At 44.7% G+C, this 19,649-nt stretch overlaps 1 protein-coding gene across 5 annotated transcripts in view; it reads right to left on the bottom strand.

Annotated features, from left to right (window-relative positions):
- tet3 (tet methylcytosine dioxygenase 3) overlaps window positions 1–18,847 on the bottom strand; it is a 32,865-nt gene extending 14,018 nt beyond the window's left edge. The window contains exons 1-3 of one of the 5 annotated variants that reach the window (XM_040154687.1): window positions 18,604–18,847; window positions 17,849–17,908; window positions 820–3,760 (exon numbers count right to left, since the gene is read on the bottom strand). In XM_040154687.1, the coding sequence (XP_040010621.1) occupies window positions 820–3,712 (2,893 nt within the window). In that variant the 5' untranslated portion in view covers window positions 3,713–3,760; window positions 17,849–17,908; window positions 18,604–18,847. Of the gene's footprint in view, window positions 1–819; window positions 3,761–8,513; window positions 8,864–10,245; window positions 10,964–12,160; window positions 12,370–17,848; window positions 17,909–18,603 lie in introns of those variants that run through there. The other 4 variants (XM_040154690.1, XM_040154686.1, XM_040154689.1 and 1 more) reach the window with 4 other exon arrangements.
- Between the last annotated feature and the right edge of the window lie 802 nt (window positions 18,848–19,649).

Here is a 19,649-nt window from a genome sequence, read left to right as displayed (position 1 = left end):
GACCCAACCATTAACACTGTAATAATGTGGGTGTATCAAACGGTAAATCCACCTAGACTTATTTTATCTACCTGTTGAGACAGACAAAAATCTTTATAAGTAAATTTATTTTAAATATGTAGTTTATAATTTGGTCTATACATTTCCATACACTTCTACTGTTAGACAACCTGAGCAAGGTTCTACTCAAACTATAGGACTGAACCCTTTCTGTCAAACAAAGACTCTGCTCTGCTTGCCTGCCAGAGTGGATTGGCCTGCCATGACTGCTATTGTTCCTTCCCGCTGCCTTCATTGCCTCCCACTGTTGCAGTATGCATGGTTGCAGCCACACACCCCAGCAACATACACTTTCTTAGACACACTCAACAAGCATCCAGAAAGAGAAGCTGGGGGGGGGGCTGAAAAAGAAAACCTAATAGTTTGCCTGGTTAGATCAATTAGTAGAGTAAAGCACTGACAGCACAGACTGTTTTGCTTTACCTATTAATGTTTAACTTAATAGGTACAGCAAAACATTCACATTCCAGGTTTAGAAAAATTTTTCCCACAAGTGTCTTCCCTGCAAAGTATGCATGCTCCCTTGCTGCTCCAGGGCACTTCACAAAAAAGCCTTTACTATCTAACAATGGTCAGACTTGCCATACTTACAGATTTACTTACTTAAATTTGAATGGGTAATGTTTTGAATGTTGTGATATTTGTTTGAACATTACTCAATATGTGTCTGAAAAGTGCTAATGCAGTTAGTGGACTGACAGCAACCTCATCTCCCTGCGTACACAAAAGCACGGACATACACTTAACACACTGACTTACCCACACAAGTGCAGGTGGGGAACTCTGACTGTAGATCCTTGGAAGGAGTATCCAGCAAGCTCTTGGTAGGGGTGTCCAGGTAGCGCAGAGGGGACTCTAAGAAGCCTCTGAGAGATGGAGAAGAAGGCAGACTGCCCTTAGTGGGCGTGTCCTCCTCAGAATAACAAGTGGTGGACAGTACTGCTATATCACCCGAGGCTTCAACCTTCATGCGTTTAGGCAGCGGGGAACATGGCATGCTGAACTTATCCTCTAACACACTGGGCTGCTGCTGCTTGTCTAGAATGGCCTCCTGATGCAGAGAGACATGGAGGGCCCCATCATTCTGCTCCTCTGCCGGGATGTCTGTGGATGCCTCGCTCAAGGTTGCTTCACTTTTGGTCCCTGACTCATCCTTGTTGACTTTCATCTCCTGATCGCTTGGATGAGGTGTGGAGCTGGCTAGAGCGGTGAGAATTAAGGGAGCCAACTGGGAGGCAGATGGTGATGTAGGATTGAGGTCCTGAGGACTGGTCTGGGACTGATTCTCCGGCTGAGGGGCTGTAGCAATCACCTCCATGGACTGACTGGCAGATGCATCTGGGGCTGAATCCCCAAATTCAGCCTCAGTCTGGCAGAACAGTTTTTCGTTCATTGGATCTATGTTGATGAGACTCAGTAATTGCGAGGAGCTGGATGGAGATGTTGATGTCAGAGGTATGGTGGTGCTGGTGTTGCTGGACGCAAGGCTGCCCGCTCCTTCTGACTTAGCAAGGGCTACAGGGGCCACAGGTGGGGGCAGAGGGCCCATGAGGGCTGGAGTGCTTTCTGACAAAGCAGAAACAGTGGAAGAGGGAGTAATTGAGGATTTGGAAATGGATACCTGAGATTCGGCTGGGGCAGGGAAGCCTGCAGCAGCAGCCTGAGTGGAGTTACTGTGGAGGGGCAGAGAGGGGAGACAACCTGCTTGCAGGCTGGTCAGGGCCGGGGCTCTGTCCATCATGAGGACTGTTGGTTTTTGTATGGTGATCTGAGTCTGAGGCAGGAAGGTTGGCATGGAGGCTTTCTGCTTGGTCTTCTTGATGATTATCTGTTTGGGTTTGGGCAGGTGAGGGCCTGTAAGCATCCCACTCATAGCTTTTATGACAGGAGATCCCTGGCTGCTTTTTTTCTTCTTGGGTTCCTTAGGTTCCTGTTTGATTGCCAGATGTGGCAAACCTTCTGCCTCAATCTGTGGCCACCATTTTTTCAAGTTTTGGCAAGCCACAGGTGCACGTGGGTCTGGTGCTCCGAAGCCAGAGGAGTGGTTAGAGAAGAGGTTCCTCTTGTAGTGAAGGTGCTGTTGCAGAGCTGCCTGAGTGGAGTAGCTAATGGCTGCTTGGCCAGGTGACAGGGGAGGGCCAGGGTAGTGCTGACCCTGCTGCTGACCATTAGCCATGCCATAATGTCCCATGGAGGCAGTGTGATGGTAGTGCTCACCAGAGTCTGGCTCTTGCTTTAACCTGGACAGTGCTGGGTTATCCTGGGCCTGGATACCTCCATTCTGGTTTAAACTGAGCTGCTGTGTGACTCGAAACTTTAAAGAAGTATTGTTGAATTTGCTGCTTGTGTCAGCAAGCAGCTGTTTGAGCTCTGACATAGGGTCTGAGCTACTGTGAGGCTGGGGCTCAGACTTCATACACATCCATGGGTTCCTCTGTTCAGAGCCTCTGCCTGAGCTCTGCTGCCATTTCTGGGGATTGGGGCTGAAGCCTGGAGGTTTTCCCTGACCTGGGAAGGGAGAGGTAGAGGAAGGGAGAGGGGTAGCATGGGGTGGCTGGCCCTGGGACTGGGGCCTGTGGTGCTCACAGGACACTGGGGCCTGCTGGCTGGTGTGTAGTCCTGGAGGGACGGACTGAGAGCGTGAGGAAGATGAGTGAGTACCAGGAGAGGGTGAAATCAAGCTTGAGCCATTGGGGGGCTGGGATCGGAGGTTCTGGGTATGTTGTTGGTGATGGAGGTTACTGTTGTAGGGTGTTTGACCTGGAGTGCCAGCAGATTGTGGACTGGTACCAGATAACTGGGTCAGGGCTTCTATGGCAATGGCTGTCTGAAGACTGATGTTCTTTTCCTTGGCTATGGAGAGCACCTGGGGAGAGCAAGGAATTGGCGGTTTGGAGCAGGGCACTTGGTCTAGGTGAGGGCCTTGAGTTCCCTGTTGCTGCTGGGAGTATGAAGTAGACAGAACGTGGCCACCATTCACCTGGGGATAGGGCTGAGGGTGATGCTGCAAAAGGGGCTGCTGTAGATGAGGCTGTAAGTGTGGGGGAGCATCAGCCATCTTGCGGACACCTTGATTTTCACTGGTTGCCAACTTAATCTTCTTCTCCAGCCACTCAAGGTAGTCTGGACAGTCAGGCCCATCACAGTTGCAGTTAGGGGGCTTGTGTCCATGTTTGGCTTGGCTCAGTGCTGTCTGTAGGGTGTTCAGGTCTTCTGGAGGTTGGTGGCTTCCCTCAGGAGTCCCTGCAGAGAGTCTGGCCTGAGCCCCCTCAGCACCCATCTCCTGGGTGAACCTCTCATATAGCTGAGATGTGTTAGGCTGCACAAGAGGGCAGGAAGAGGAGGAAGTAGGAGGCAAGGACCCAGCAATAGCAGAAAAAGCTACCAGATTGTGGGCATCCTCGACGTTTGCATGGTGGACAGGTTCACCAGGGGTTGCACCACTGCTGCTGTTCCAACATGGCTGCTGTTGTTGGGTGTCACTGACCTTGCCATGTCCTGCCACCCAGCACTGCCTTGGAGGCACACTTCCTGCCCTCTGCTGCTCTGTTTCCATAGATGCCTCATCATTATTACGGTAGCGATTCACCCCATTGGCCAGTTCCAGGCTCAGCGCGCCTTCCTGGAGGCGGTCATGTGACCCAATTTCCATCTGGCCTCCACTTCTGGGGCCATCCACTGAAATGACTTTGCGAACAGTCTGAAAGACAGATATGTAGCAAGGTTAGTGAGGTTGTAAGAAGCCAATAAACCCAGGACTGATATGCAAAAAAAATTCTAAATTACATTAGGCATGATCACCCAATGTCGCCCATGTGTATTTCATAATCACTGTAAATGAATAAAATAAATTAGTATGATTAATCTATATTCCAAGAATAATTTGACAAGGTATCAAACATCAACATAAAGTCAGACTCCGTTCCCTTCTTCCCAGCTCTTTTCCAGGGTTTCCTTCCCACCTCTCACACATACAGAACATACAGTACTGCAGGGTCAGGTCATTGGGGCTAAGGAAAACTGAATTAACTATGGCTTCGGTGGAGTGATTTCACAACAGGGGTGTTTTGTCAAGAAAGTCATAGGTCATGTGACATAGTTTCACTGTTGTTTATAAATGGACACTCTACTCCAGATCAGTTGGGCTATGCAAAGCAGGCAGTTGGAGTTAAAACATGTAACCTATGGTATTACGAGACTGTGTGTGGCACAAGTAGGGCATTAAATACACACTGACAGGTGATGAAAACAAATTACAATACAAAAAATTACTGTGAGGTTTAAAAAAAATCTTAGTCCAGTTCCAAAAAAGTACACAACTAGTTCTTAAGTAGGGAAGTAGGAGCTACAGAGTAAACCTATATATTTTAGTAAGTGAAACAAATCAAACTGTTTGGATATTTTAAAAATGTTCCTTATTAACAGAAATACATTACAACATGTATATGCTTATATTACAGTGTGAATTACTTTCATCAGCCAAAACCAGATACTGATTAGGTTATTACGGTCTTTGTGGAATTATTTCATGCAATTGTTCATGATTCGCTTGTTGAGGTTCATTTGAGCCGAAGTGTTCTCTTAAGTGCTGAAAAATGATTTTATCATTAAACTGCAGCTAAACTAAGGGTCTGAAAGTGTACAGTGAAACTCTCATTCACTGGAGCAATTTTTCTAAACTCAAGAAATTTTCATCCAAAACAAGACCTTAAATGGCAAACCTTAAATGACCTGAATATCTGAAGACCAGTATGTAAAGATAAGATAATCTGTAGCCTAACAGACAGCACTTCATCTAAGCCAACTAAACAAAAGCCATGCCCTGGTTGGTAAAGTACAGTCATATGATGTATCAGAGAGAGCTGCTGACCAAGTGTAGAGCTAGAAATACTTATATTCTTTGACAAAGAACGAAAGAAAGTCTTGCTGAACATAAGCTGGTGTTGAACATTACAGTTACTTGGTCAGGACACTAACATAGAGGGTTTAACCATTAATTGCAACAGTATGAACTGAAGTTTGGCAGTGTGGCTCTCTTCACGTGATGTCTACAACTAAATGTTTATATAAGAGAATTTTGGGGAGGTAAAGAGAATTAAAATGCAGAAAGAAGGCATTGGCGTAGCAGAGAAGATGCAGAGCCCATAGTGGGCGTGCACAAAAAGTATGAGCGTCTACATGGATCGTCTAGTGTTAGAAATGTTGTGGACATATATGATTGGAGGGTAAATGAAACGTATATATAAAAAAACTTTTCCTGCTTGAGCTACCATGGCACTACCAAGGTCACGTCATGTTGAGTGCTCATGAGAAGCAGATGAAGTGAGAATAAGTGAGGAAAATATTCAGGTGTGACTTGACTTGCATGGTCTCTCCTCAGTAAAAGACCTCAACCTGACTGAACTTCTTTGGAAACATTTGAGGAAGGAGAAACATAGTATAACATAATAAGACACTCTGTGGGATGTTCTAAATGTAATGGGAATAAGTTTTGCATATGGGATGTAGATTTGATGGCAGAAACAGTGCAAACTGAAGTAAAGGCAAACAGTGGACAGAGATACCGTTTATTAATGTGCATAAAATCATAGGATTTTTACCCCTAATTATGTCAGCATAGGGCATCAGCAACAGCAGTGTGTCATTCACTTTGTTAGTTGTTCAGTTCAAACAACTTTGCACAGATGAGGTGTTATGAGCATAGCAGCCTCTTTGTGAACTTGACTCTAATCCTCATTATCACTTACTATATGTATTTGTGAAATGTAATCTTGAGAACCACAATTTGACAAAACATTTCTTTGTTTTCAATGAAGAAACAAAAGAGCTCTTTGAAGAGTATGGCCCATGTTCTGTATTGAATAGAGGCCTCTTTCAATACAAGTGTTGTGGACTGACAAAAAATTTAAAATTTCTTAAATAATGCTTCCAAACAAATCTTTGTCTTTCCTATCACTGATTTTCATAGCAAAATATAAGCAACGTCTTGCTCCTGATATTTGACAAAGGCTCACCTTTCCCACCCCATACCACCTGCTGTACAGCGGGACCTACTATTGGCTGGGAAAGTGACAAGGTAACTGCATCTGTTATAGATGGACTCAGATGGTCATTTTTCAAACTACAGCATTCCGTGCAGTCATTTTAACCCAGCATACAAAAACAGAAAATATAAAATGCAGGAGTATTTTATAAACACACTGGGTAAGAGTCACAAATAAGTGAGGAATTCTTCCATTTGTCTTTTAAATACAATGCACTTTATTATCAGCCTTTTCAGCAGGTTTTAAGACCTTCTCAGACATGTGGAAACACTACTCAGGAGCTGATCAGTGCAGCCACATACATGTATCTCACTTCCTCTCTAAGTCAAAACTAGGACAGTTACCACATTAGTAGTTACACTGAAACATATCACCTGACACAGTGTCAAATTACATTTTCAAAGAATTCTGTTTATTTTAGTCTTCTTGAAGCACCAGTTAGGTGAGTATAACCACGATAGTGTAAAAAAGGCGTGGACTGTTAAAAAGTTATGTTGCTACAGTTGTCAAAATGACTACTGATCTGAGCTATCGTGATATGTTAAAACCAATTATGTTACTCCAGTTCACTTGAATTCTAAGACGTTACTCGCAAACAGTATTAAACCCAGGTTAGCTCCTCATAGATTATAATTAAATGAGTCTAGAGAAGAACAGCAAACAACGATAATCCAAGGGCAGGCTGAGAAATCATTGACAGAGTCCATGTTGTGGCTGAACAGTGTATTCCAACATGTGTGACTGCTCTTGTCCGACGAAAACAATGGCAGACTCACTATATAAATACATTTTTGTGTTCGCCCCATTAAAAGAAACCAAGACACTATTAATTACCTTTTTAGTGTCAAAGTCTTCTACCCATGTGTTTACTATAAACAGAAAAGATACCCTAAACAAGCACCTACTGTATGCTTCACACACTACTGTAGTGTTGACTGTATAGGAAACTTCCATGCATCAAAATTCTGGTTGCAAGCACAATCCTGCCCTGACAGAAGACATAATAAATACTGCACTATGATAATGTGATTGAGATATAAATCATTTCTTACCAATACATACAACTCACACTGAAGTCAAACCAACTGACGGCATTACACTCCAACATAAATGTATAATAGTTACTGATTTAGATCAATGTGAACCACCCAGTATTCTCCACCCAGAAAAAGGAAAGAAGATGGCTTCTGTTTGTGGATCCATCAGTATATGACAGTAGAAGGGAGCCTGACGTCCAGCTTCCCCATCATTTGAATATTATTGAAATGAGCCTTTGAAGTGGCTAATTACTGGACAGGGAGTATGCTTGGTTCTTTTGAATCCACCTTCTGCGCCGGGTGTCTGATTGGGGTCCCAGGGGGTGGCGGTAGTATTGGTGAGAGGTGGTGTGGGGTTGGGGTTGGGGGTGGCAGTGAACAGCCGGCATGCAATACGTGAGAGGCCCCATGTCTGCACTATCAGTGGCATCAGACGGGAAAGAGGAAAGGGGGGGTGGGTGGGTGGGAGGGGGGGGGGGTTAGCTGTGTGCAGCAGTTATGAGAACTGCAGTGTTGAAACAGTGACTGCAACACTGCACAACCTAACATACCACAATCACACACTGACAGTAATACTGACACTCTCTTTTCGTCTTTTTTTCACAGTTACATATACAAAACACTACCATAGACAAAAGTCACATGGGTTTAAAGCACCTCATGCTGAACATTTAAGATAAAGGGATTTTTCTCTGCTGTGCCGGTGCAGATAACAAATACCACACCAAACACAAATGAAACACTTCTTTGAATCTTCATGTAATCTGAGTTTTGATGAACCTCGATCGACTTTTCTGCGAGTCTATATGCCTGTTCAGGATGGAAATGCTACACTCACACCTGCAGCGCTTTACACCTATGCGGGTGCCTCGCACTGTACAAACCACGTGCTTTGACAAATATTTACACTGTGACAGAGCTCACTTTCTCACAAGGACTCTATCCCTGTCTTCTCTCTAACTATGTCACTCTATTTTAAACACAAACATACGCATACACATTTGTACAAGCTTGGCACACACCAAGAAGTGCATCAAAAAACATACCTAACCGGATCAGATCTCACAAAACCTGGTAGACCAGACACCTGAGTCTTGGAGCCCTTTAAACAAGATAAGACTGTACGGCTCTGTGTGAGAGCAAAGCGAGTGCTGTTGGAAATACTACTGGTGGTAGTGAGGGGGTTAAGTTCAGCTTGTGAATAGACAGCTGAACCTAAATCCTAGATACACAACACTCCCGATCCTCCCTCTTGTCCTCCTCCTTCTTCCCCCACCCCTTCCTTTGCTGCCGTGCTGAGCAGGAACATGAAGCAGAGACCCTGACAATATGAAGCCGGCTGAGAGCCCAAGGACCAGCGGCACATACTTACGTGGTCCTAGACGTCCAGACGGAGCTGCCAATCGGAGCGCAGAGAGCAGAAGAGGAGACAGAGAGGAGCATGAGACTTGCTTGCCGGCACAGCAGCCTACAAGCAGTCCGGCCTTTTTGGCTTGCTCCTTTTTATTTCTTCCAGTCTGTGCAGCGCACAGACAGATGCATTCACACACGCACACACAGCCAGCCAAACGCACACAGCACACCTCCCCCCAGCACAGCACACACGTTTCTCATTCTCTTGCCTCTTCTTATGGCCGATGCTTTCTGTTCTCCTCTTTTTCCTGTCTCATTATCTCTGTCTGCTCCTCCCTTCCCTTTTTCAATATCCTCTTTCTTTCTCTCGGCTACACATGCAGTCGGCTTCTCTTCGCAGCCCCCACCTTCCCCCCTCTCTCTCTCCCTCCCTCCCTCCATTCCCCTCCCTCTCCCGCAGCCTCTCCCTCCATCTCCTCTCCTCTCTCTCTTCAGTGTGTGCAGAGTGAGAGGCCATTATCTGAGCCACAGCAGGCACGTACGATGGAATGGAGGAGTGTGCAGTGAACAGAAACAGAGAGAGCTGTGAGGGACAGTCCCTAGTAGCGGCAGCCTAGGAAACAGCACATTGCAGCAGAGCTCTTACCAATGAGAAAACCTCTCTCTGTCTCAACCCACGCCCTTCAACACTACTTGCTCTACTACATTAGATGATGTTACATATAAGGCTATGTTGTGTTTGTTTATCCACAAAAGCCAAGTATTGGCAATTTCAGCTATGACAGAGCTTCTCTGCTTTTGAGTGCAGAGGCGAACCAGCGGCCACCAAGCAAATACACAATCTCAATTCACAACGGCATCAACAGGAAAAACGAAAAAGGAGCAAAGAAAAGCAATGATACGTTGCTTATTTGTGCCTCCTGCAAACTGCATCTGCTTTTCCTTACGAAGATTTATTCCATGTTTGAGTGTCTAGACTCGGCTCAGCCCTGGGCCAAAGGAGAAGCCACCGATAATGGTTCCTCGATGTCCATTTTCTTCCTCATCCACTTTCACATCGGTTGCCCATTCATCACTTGCAACAAGAAGCTTCAATCTTACACCTGGGGCTGATAATAGATCCTCTAGCAAGGCTGCATGCACAAGAATGAAAAAGATTGGTAGATGAAGAGGGAGCTGGCTTGCTGGCGGTCCTGCTGGCCCTTTCTCCAAGATCCAAAGGATACAGACGAGTTGGAAGGTTTCTGACTGAAGGAAGCGGAGGGTCATTTGATTTACAATCATTCATCAGAACTCTATAATGTCAACTCATTCACCTACAAGGGGAAGGAAATGGAAGAATGATTGCGATATGATTACAACAGTGGTAAAGGAGCAAGACAACTACACCGGGCAATGGAGAGAGAACAACGGAAGACACTTCGATATCAGAAAGCAAGAGTAGCAGGATGAAGAGAAGGGATGGAGGAAGACACTTAGGAGAGGGAAGACAACAAGAGGGAAGTCTGTGGAGATAACAGTTGAAAGCAAGACAGAGTCGCTCAGTTATTCATGTGACTGATTCTGTAACGACAGGGAAGATGATGACGAAGAGGAAGCGGGTACAAAGAGAAAGAAGATCGGCAGGTTGTTGCCAAACAAAGACAGCAACCACAAGTAATCAACCCATTACAGTTCGCTAAGGACGCAAGACTTCTGTCCTCTCCTGTCCACCAGCCTACGATAACGTCCCTTTGTTGTTCTCTCCTCACCGTTGTTCTGCCTTGGCGTCACTGCCATTATCATCATCAACGTCGTCATGATCGCTGGATATTTCCTCTCACCCACTTGCTGGCTGATTGGCCTTGTGGTGTCTCCTCTCTTCTCTCCAACATTGCTTGAGTTTTGAAGCAGATTTAACCAGGAGGAGGAGGGGGTGTGGGGGCGAACATGGCCGTCTCCCCCATGCAGATTGCTGTCAGCTCCTGCGTAGTATTTTTCTGTTATATTACTGAGCATGTGCCAGCTACACTGCGCTATTGCTGGATTAACTTCAGTAACCTTTCCCTGCTTTTCTTACTTTGGCTTTCCCTGTTTCTCTTGGTCTCTCTTGATCTCTCATTTTCTCTGGCTTTCTCAGTCTGCCTCTGCCTCCCTCTCTCGATATGCCTCTCTGTTTTGTTTCCTGAGCCTTTTCTCCTTCTAGCATAGCTTATTGCAATACCGTTCCAACACTTTCTGACGCATCCGCGCTCTGGCCCTGTAAATTGTACACTGTCTGTCTCTCTGTTGCCACACATATTCGTATATACACACACAGATGAGCGTCAATCCCAAAGAGAAACACAGCGCAGCCTAAGCTGTCTAAGGGAAGGAGAGAAGTAGAGCATTAGGTCACATGACCAGGGAGTGCCAATAAGCAAGAGTGAGAGCGGTGAGCAAGAGAGGTAGGAAACACATGTGGCGATGACGTAGCTGCATCGTCATCATCATCAGTGTCTCCCAACAAGGGTGGGCACATGTATAATCTGGCACATGCCCACTCTCTACTATCACCAACACCACACACCAACGGACACTCGAAAACATGCGCTTTCATTCACCCGACTGACTTGTGCTTGCGCTCTCCCTCGGCTACAGTGACATTGCATTTCTAGCCCAGGACTCGACTTAATTCCTGAATCCCATGCTCTCCCAGCGCATTACCTCATTACAAAGACCCACTGAAAACAACAGACATTTTCTATCCTTCAGCCCTGTGCTGGGCTGTTATCAGAAAAGTCAGACCTTTCAGTTGAAGGAGTTCTTTAAGCAATACTGGCCATACATAACTTAACAAGCTAACGTGGCCATTAGGCTAAAAGAGATCTTGGCAGACCGGCAGTCATCACAGCTAGATCTAATATAAACAGTGCAACAAATGAATGACATAACATGGCTATAACACTTTCACAGTTTTTAAATGAACATCAGGAAAACAGAACATAAACATAAGCTGAACTTGTGACCTAGAGAAGAGTCATATACATACATACCAACAGAAATCATTAACTCACTCACTCCCATTGTGAAAACGATCTCTGAGTGAGTTTGTCACGTACACGTGTCCACATACACAACTGAGTAAAACAAAGAAGTACATTTGTCCAAAACATCAACAGAAGAAGGATCCCCTACAGTGGCAAATCCAGCTGTTTCCCACAGATGATGCGGATACTAAACAACACACTGTATATCAATATGACACAATTTACTGTATGTAGGCAGATAAAGCTAAATTACAGTAAGAATAATCTTGATTGAGAAGGCACATTATTTGAAGAATAGAGGGCTTACTTGTGGATTTATGTAAGCAACAATGACAGAAAAGGACATTAAGTGTTTCTGTATAATTATGGCTATACACAGAAGCAACAGTATGATTATGCCAGTCAGGTTTGCACAAGATAGCTTTCCTGAAATCACTTCCTGATTTCCTTCCACAATGGGTTACTTCACAACTACATAACAGAACAAGATAGGTTACATTACAACTAAGAGTCATACAGTCTGTAGCCCTGTCCTAGTTAACTTCTAACTCCTCACATGACACTGAGACACACTGAGACCTCAAGACATTGGAAATTACAACAACTATCCAAGTACCTAAACTATTGGTGAAAATGAAATGGAAAACATGACACTTACAGTAAACCTGCTGTAACCGGGCATTGAGAGAAAGAGCATAGTACAACATAGACTCCAATTCTCACATCGATCACTTCATCTCACAGTGTAGTCATATTATCATCCAAATGAATTGTTTCACACCCTCATCTCTCTCTTTATCTCTCCTTTTCTCTCTCTCTCTCTAACTTTTCTGTCTCTTGCTCACTGCTTCTCAGCACTACACAGTTGTAGGAGGGATGACTGACAAAGAAGGTTCATCCTCAGCAGTGTGTGTGTTGGGTTGGTTTGCATATGACTAAGCCTGAGTCATCTTTGTCTTTTCTTCTCAACAAAGTCCTGACATAAAACCCTAACACACATTTACCAGCACATTGGTAGTGGGTGGTGTGTGTGTGTGTGTGTGTGTGTGAGAAACACAGAAAAGCCAATAAATAACAAGGCGTTCGGTATCAGGTGCTCAATGGGAGAATTTCTGTGATTTCACTATCACCTTCACTTTCATCACCTATAATCAGTGGGAATATTTGTGCCATTAAGGGGAAAAAACACTTTCTCTAGTAGCCATTAAAACAACTCACATGAGCATCATGGTCATTACATGAGGGTCCTTTCCCCTCCTCCCATCTCTCCCTGTCAGCTGACTCCACCTCTCTCTCCCCCATACCCCCACCCCCCCTTGTTACCCTGCAGTCTAATGGCATCAAGGTCATCTGATCTGACACACTCTGTGACTCTCTCTCCTTCCCCCTCCCCCTCTATTTTTGCTCTCTTTCTCTTTATCTTTCAATCTCTTGCTCACTTCCTGCCTCCTTGTAACACACAAGCCAAAAGACATCAAAGACTCTTGCAAAGGCAGAGGCACACTTTAATGATTTTTTTTCTCCACACACATACATGCTAGTATGCATACAGTATTGGATTGTTCACAGAGGGTCACTGGGTTTATTGGTGGGCGGGACAAGAGGCTGCAGGGCTGCTCTGGGCACATTAGATTTAACAGAGTAGAAGCAACACAAAGTGGTTGCGCCTGGTTGAACGAATCAGGGAAATATCTGACTGAAATCTCTTATTATTATGATTAGTTTATTATTTTTAGTCTCGTTTGGTCTTTTTATGAACAAACCAGGCACAAATATCACTAAATTCATGAAAAGGATACAGATAGTAAAATTATTGATAGTGACTTTTTTGTACAGGTTAACATATTGTTTATTACCCTGTTATTTAATCCTTGTGTCTGCCTGTTTGGCTGTTTTTTCTCTTTGTCTGTCATTGCGATGCCCCCCCCCCCCCACACACACACACACACACACACACTTCCCAGGCAGGATGGTGTTAGGTTCAGGGTGTGTTTGGGTGTGGATCGTAGTAACAAGTGTAGAGTATCCAGTCTGAGTCATACCTCCTGACATTCGGCACGTGCAAGTCAGCACGAATAGCCCAGCTGGGGAAGGCCCCCCCACCACCACCACCACCACTTCTCACAAAGAGAAAGGGAGGAGTGGTTTGGGAGGGAGGAGAGAAAAAAATGGAAAGGTGGTGATGGGTGGGGGGCTGTTCTGCAGGGTGGAGCCGCTAAAAAATAACAAGGAGGAGGAGGAAGAGGAGGGGGGGCGCTATTTTTGAGAGGCGGTTCTTTGTGCTTGAGGTTTGGGACGTGAAATGAAGGAAAGGAATGTAATTAATATACAGAATATGTTAGAAAATTTTGGGTATGAAACAAAGAGAGTGGACAACAGACGGAAGGGAAATGGATGGGAAATACATTAAAATGGTTGAAAAACAATAAAAGAACACTGTGTCCTACTACCTGCCAGGGTAATGTGTGCCAAGTCATGAAAAAGAGCTGAGCAGTCAAATCTGATTGGAAAATGATATAATCATTAACAGAATACAGTTGTTTAAAATACTAGAGTAATTTATGTAAGGTGAAACACATCTCAGCTGAAATGACTATGTGGTGAGTTTTCGGTGACTATATTTGGCTGTTGAATCATAAATTGCTCAGACTTGAGAGAAAAACAGATAGAGAGAAAGCAAGAGAAACCTTCCTCAGCCCTGTACAATGGCTTGTTGCCAGCCTTGTCTCTCTCAAGACTTGGGCTAAGATTAGCTTCCCATATGTTCAAGTCAGGCGTAGCTGGGCTTAAAGGGCCAGTACTCGACTGTGGCAAATCAGAAAAACCTTCACTGTGCACTATGAAGCCATGTGGTGCTTTACTTACACTAAATTATCTGGATTTACAGTCAAGGTCAAAATTTATTTTTAATCATTCAAGTGAAAGGCAGGCATCTAGAAGATGATGGCTGGATGATGTTTTGTCCTTTTAATGTGAGGTTTTCGAGAAGTGATTACATGCCCTGTATTTCTACTAGTTTTATAGCTTGTCTTACATTATAATCAGCCCAATCCTCCACCTTTTTTGGAGATATCACTCTCCACTGAATTCAGATAAATCTGCTTCAAAAATCAATATTTTCATGTGCTTGTTTCAAGAGTGTGTGATGAAAACTCCAACAGCTGTGGCACTGTGTTACATAAAACCTGGCAGCGTCTGGCAGCAGTAGGATTCAGGACTGAATAAACTGCGTGCCCAGTGGGGACGGCAGAGGAGCCACCAGAGAGCTGAGAGTTAAAAAGCTCCAGCAACAGCTGAGGGCTCCTCCTCCTTCTCTTTCCATTCATTTTTTATTAACTGCGGCACCAGGCGGCTGACAACCTCCCTCCGACATCAAACACAAATACCACCAGCGATGCCAACAAGCAACCAACCACAACTCATCGTGCCATGCAGGCTATCGATCCAGCCCAGGAATCAATGTAGACTCCAGCCATGCTCAGTGGTACATACTGAACTATTAGCAGAGCCTAGCAACTGCCTATATATTAATGATTGCATGTAAGCTAGGCAATCGTTGGTGACTATATACATTAAAATGTCACGTGGAATCCAACAAGGATTTATGTGTGCTGTTTTCAAGTCCTTGGGGTGTCTTTGATAAAATAGTTCTTTTACAACTATTAAAGGAAGCCTGAGTGGCAATCTGGTAGCAATTGAGTTTTCCTGGGTTTGGATGCAGGGTTGTTCAGGGCAGTTATTTGGGAAGTGTAGTAAGTCACATTTTTACTCGTAGACAATGATTCAGCTTAAACTTAAGTCATATATTCAGTATTATCAGGTTGAAGGAATCTTCTGTAAAGATACAGTAGTGTCACCAACTTAAGGGCACACAATAAATTAATGCTTTTCAGGACTTATAATTTATCTTTGTCTCTAAGTGTTGTTTAATTTTGTCGACCCTTGTACAGTTCTGTTGGAGATCTCAAATACCTTTCATGTTAATCCAGTATCCTTAAAGAATGAGTAATATAGGAGAATGAGATCTGACACTCACTCATCTTCAAAAAACATATGAGTTGAAGTCAAGACCAAAACAACATGACTTCAAGATCAAAAGGATAAATAGGTGCGAGTCTCATCTTGAGAAAAACAATCCTGATTACTGGTATAATTGTTGACTGTGTGTTACAGTTTCTTGACACATGGGAAGCAGAGCTACAGTTCTTTACTGACTGAGTGGAAACCTTAAAGAGCCGTAAATACATCAAAAGCCAACACTGAATGGAAGAGCTGATGTCAAACCCTCCGCTTCCTGAGTCTGTACTCTATACTAAACTACTTACAACCCAACTACACACACGTGTATGTGGTGCCGACTAGTTGGTCATGTGACCAACCTTGGATGCCGGACTTGAGCTAAAATTAAAGCAATGATGTCATCAGACATTCAGTGTTGCCAGGGAAACTAGGTCAGTGTTAACCCTTTGCGAGCGAGGCTGGGGATTCCACGCGATGCTAAACATATGATTAAAAAACATTCCATCTGCTGTCACGCACTCAGTGGTTTGAGTGTTTCTACTCTAATTTTGACTCTTTCCCATCAGTGTGCTGTGTGAAGTTCATCTCATGTATAAAGAGGAAATCCTGTGTATGATCGTAGAAAAACAAATCACACGGGTGCAGTCTGTTCGTCTTAGGACCTGTTGTAGTAACCTCTTAATTCAGTTTTGTTTTCTGAACAGCAGAGAAAAACCAGCCAAGGAAAGCTCTGCCGTACTGAAATAAATCATTCACAGTACTGCCGAACTCGATTTTAACCATGTCTCCTATCACACAATGTTTTATGTTCCAACATCTTGGAGTTGTTGTGTGGGTCCTGAAAATACTTAATGATAATGTATAACTGCTCATTTAAAACGCCAAAAATAGTGCCCTCAGCTTGTTGGGTGTAGACCATGTTTGTCTTTGTGTAAGCAGGGAACAGACTGACAAGGAAACAGATTTTCACGAGATAAACACTCCGCCAAGGACATCCACAGCAACCAGGACCCTCTACAAACAGTAGAGTGAGGGAAAGCCACAATGGCAGAGAACACAAACTTGTTAAATACAGTCAACAGCTTCTCTCACAAACGGACAGTTGAATGATTTTTTTCCCCCTGTGAACCAGATGGCCGTATATACCCTGTAGATAAAGAGACTGTCCACACATGGCCAGGGATTAGAGCAGGCTTAGAGGTAAGCTAAGGTATGTCAGTAGAACTGAGCTAAACCCATCCATGACATTTGAAACTGACTGGCTAACCTGTATTTCCTATCACTGTAGTGACGCAAGTGAATGTATCATGTCTTCCAGTCATGACTTGTCACTTCCACATCACATCTAGGTTTACAACACTGAAATGTTTCACTACGCAGCTGATGGCAAGTCCGTTCAAAGTTTTCTTTCTTCTACTTGGAGAGGATATCACAGATCTTATATCATTATAATTCTTATAATTCTTTCTCCATAATTCTTTCTCCACGAAACCTCGCCGCTCAAACTTCCTTTTCACATAAACACACAAGCGTGCCCCGACTCGGCAAGCTGTAGAACAGCAACTCTCAGTGGCCACACGCCACAGGTTACTACACCCGACAATCAAACACGTACGCATGCGTGACCCACTAACTTTTACTCCCTTTACCTCATTTGACTCCAGAACCTAGGAGAAGAAGGACGGCCCCCTGGCTCCTGAGCCAGCGCGTAGGGTTCCTCCTCCTCCTCCTCCCTTCTCCTCTCCCTGGTCTCTTGCATCTACACATGCCTGACTCTGCCACCAATCAGTGGGCAGCGTGGGACGCTTTAAACTGAGGACGCTGCCACTTTATCATTAAGGCGCTCAGCTCATCACGGCTTGGAGATAAAGCCAAAGTTGTTGATTTAATATAGTCAGCGTCCGAGCAGAGCAACTCAAATTTAGAAGATATATGCCTAAAGGTGACTAATGCACCTTTATTCTACTTGGCGATGATATCAGGGCTAATATAAAGAGCTCATGTCTTCGCTGGAAAGAGCAGCAAACCGTCTGACATCCTAGCGACACAGCAGTACCCGTTCACACAAATACATACACGAGTACATACATAAAATAATGCTCACATTTGTAAAATGCACGCGCGAATAGACGCACATAGAAGGAGCAGAGGGACTGGTCACTGTGTTGCCAAACCATCACGTTTACACCTTCTAAGAGCCTCACCATAATGATGAACCCACAGCTGAGAATCAAAGCAACATGGACAGAGATTACGCAGAGGTGACAGAGGTGACAGAGGTGACACGCACACAACGCGGAATGACAAACCCAGTGTTCTCTCTTACCTCAGCTACCAGTTTCGGTTTTCCCAAACAGCCTCCACTGTTGTCTTCAAAATATACCACCTTTACAGCCATTCAACAGAACAAGAGCAGGGGGAGTGAGAGGGAGACAGAGAGAGATGGGAGGGGGAGAGAATAACAATCAATAGAATAATGCGACAAGGGCCTGTTCAAAAAGACTCCTCATTAAGGACAGTAGGACTACCAGGTACAACATGCATGCCATTCTACAAGCAATTTTCTTATAATTCCTAGCATCCTCAGCAATCATCAAAAAGCATCAGTGCAAAAAGATCTCCTTTCTTTTGGATTTGTGCTCAAACTGTGAGCCGGCACTTCCCTCTACTGCTGGGACAGAGAATGAGAGACAGCATTTGATTTCAGTTATGGAATCATGTAATGTCTGTTTCCCAACCCGGCGCAACCTTCCTAATATATGCAATAGACAAATTGGCATAACCTGGTTTTTTAAAGGGCAACTTGGCAAAACATGGACAAGTGTCAGTGGCTAGGTTAGCTGAGAATAACATGTAATAGAATGAAATGGTTCATCAGAGCACGGCTGATAATTGTAAAACAATAGCATCTTCTTATTTGGCACAGCATGTCCCCCTTGTCTACATGGCCCTGGCTGTCTCAATGTTAAATGATGTGTTTTGTCTCGAGCTGTTCCCCCGTCCCGCCAATCTCATCTCCCACCCCCTCCACCCCCCACCCACCTATCAATCCTAAAATAGTCTGGAGTGATGAATATTTACCCTCCAAGCCTCTGAGCTGCCTTGGTTTGTACTCCGTCCGCTAGCCGAATCCCCATCAGAAGACTCCAGCTCCCTCTTGTCTTCACCTCTGTTCCTCTAACCCTTTCTTCTCTCTCGCTCTCTCTCTCTCTTTATCTCTCCACTCTTCTTTCTCGGTCTCTCTCTCTCTCGCCTGTGTTCCAGCAGCCCATTCAGGAAGCCATCTTGTGTTTTTAATCTGGTTTTACATGAGCCCTCGTACGCACGTTCTCTCTCTCTCTCTCTCTGTCGCTTACTCTACTGCTCTACCCCCCTCCCTCTCTCTCTCTCTCTCTCCTGATAGTATGCCAATAGGTCTACCGCACACACACTCATACACACACACGAAAGAGGGGTTTTTTTTCTCTGTGATCACTATCGCTCCTTCCTCCCACTCGTTCAGTTTTTTTTCTCTTCTCCTTCTGCATACATGATGTGAATGCCCCCCTCAACCCCCCCGTCTCTTCAAACATATACACTCATGAACAAATGTACATGCACACACACAAACACACACAGAGTTCGCCAGAGAGACGTCACGCTAGAGATAGCACACAAAGGCAGTCCGTCCACCAATCAGAGGCCAGGCTGGGCTCTGCTGCTAGGGCGAAACTGAAGGAGAGTAACTGAGGGCGGCGAGAGAGAGAGAGAGAGAGAGAGAGCGCTAGTTAAAAGATTAGGTTAAAATACAAAAAGGGAAGGACTCTGTGAGTTTGTTTGCGAGTGTATGTAGAACCATACACACGAGAAAAAGAGGCTGACATAAGAAGACAGAGTGAAGGTGGACAGGAGATTTGCGCGTGTGTGCGTGTGAGTGTGTGTTGGGGAGGGGGATGGGTCCTCTCTATGCCATTCAATTATCTCCTCGAACTCGCCTTCCCTAAACAATGCCTCTGGTATGTGGTATCGCTGAGTACCATCTGTGTCAGGGCTGCCTGCAATAACTGGACTGGACTGCACAGCGTGTGCACGCATGCGCACGCACACACACACACACACACACACACACACACACACACACACACACA

The sequence above is a fragment of the Xiphias gladius genome, chromosome 19 (assembly GCF_016859285.1).
Source record: "Xiphias gladius isolate SHS-SW01 ecotype Sanya breed wild chromosome 19, ASM1685928v1, whole genome shotgun sequence".
Taxonomy (NCBI): Eukaryota; Metazoa; Chordata; class Actinopteri; order Istiophoriformes; family Xiphiidae; genus Xiphias; species Xiphias gladius.
Note: the sequence above shows the minus strand (reverse complement) of the source record. Positions and strands in the feature narration are given on the sequence as shown.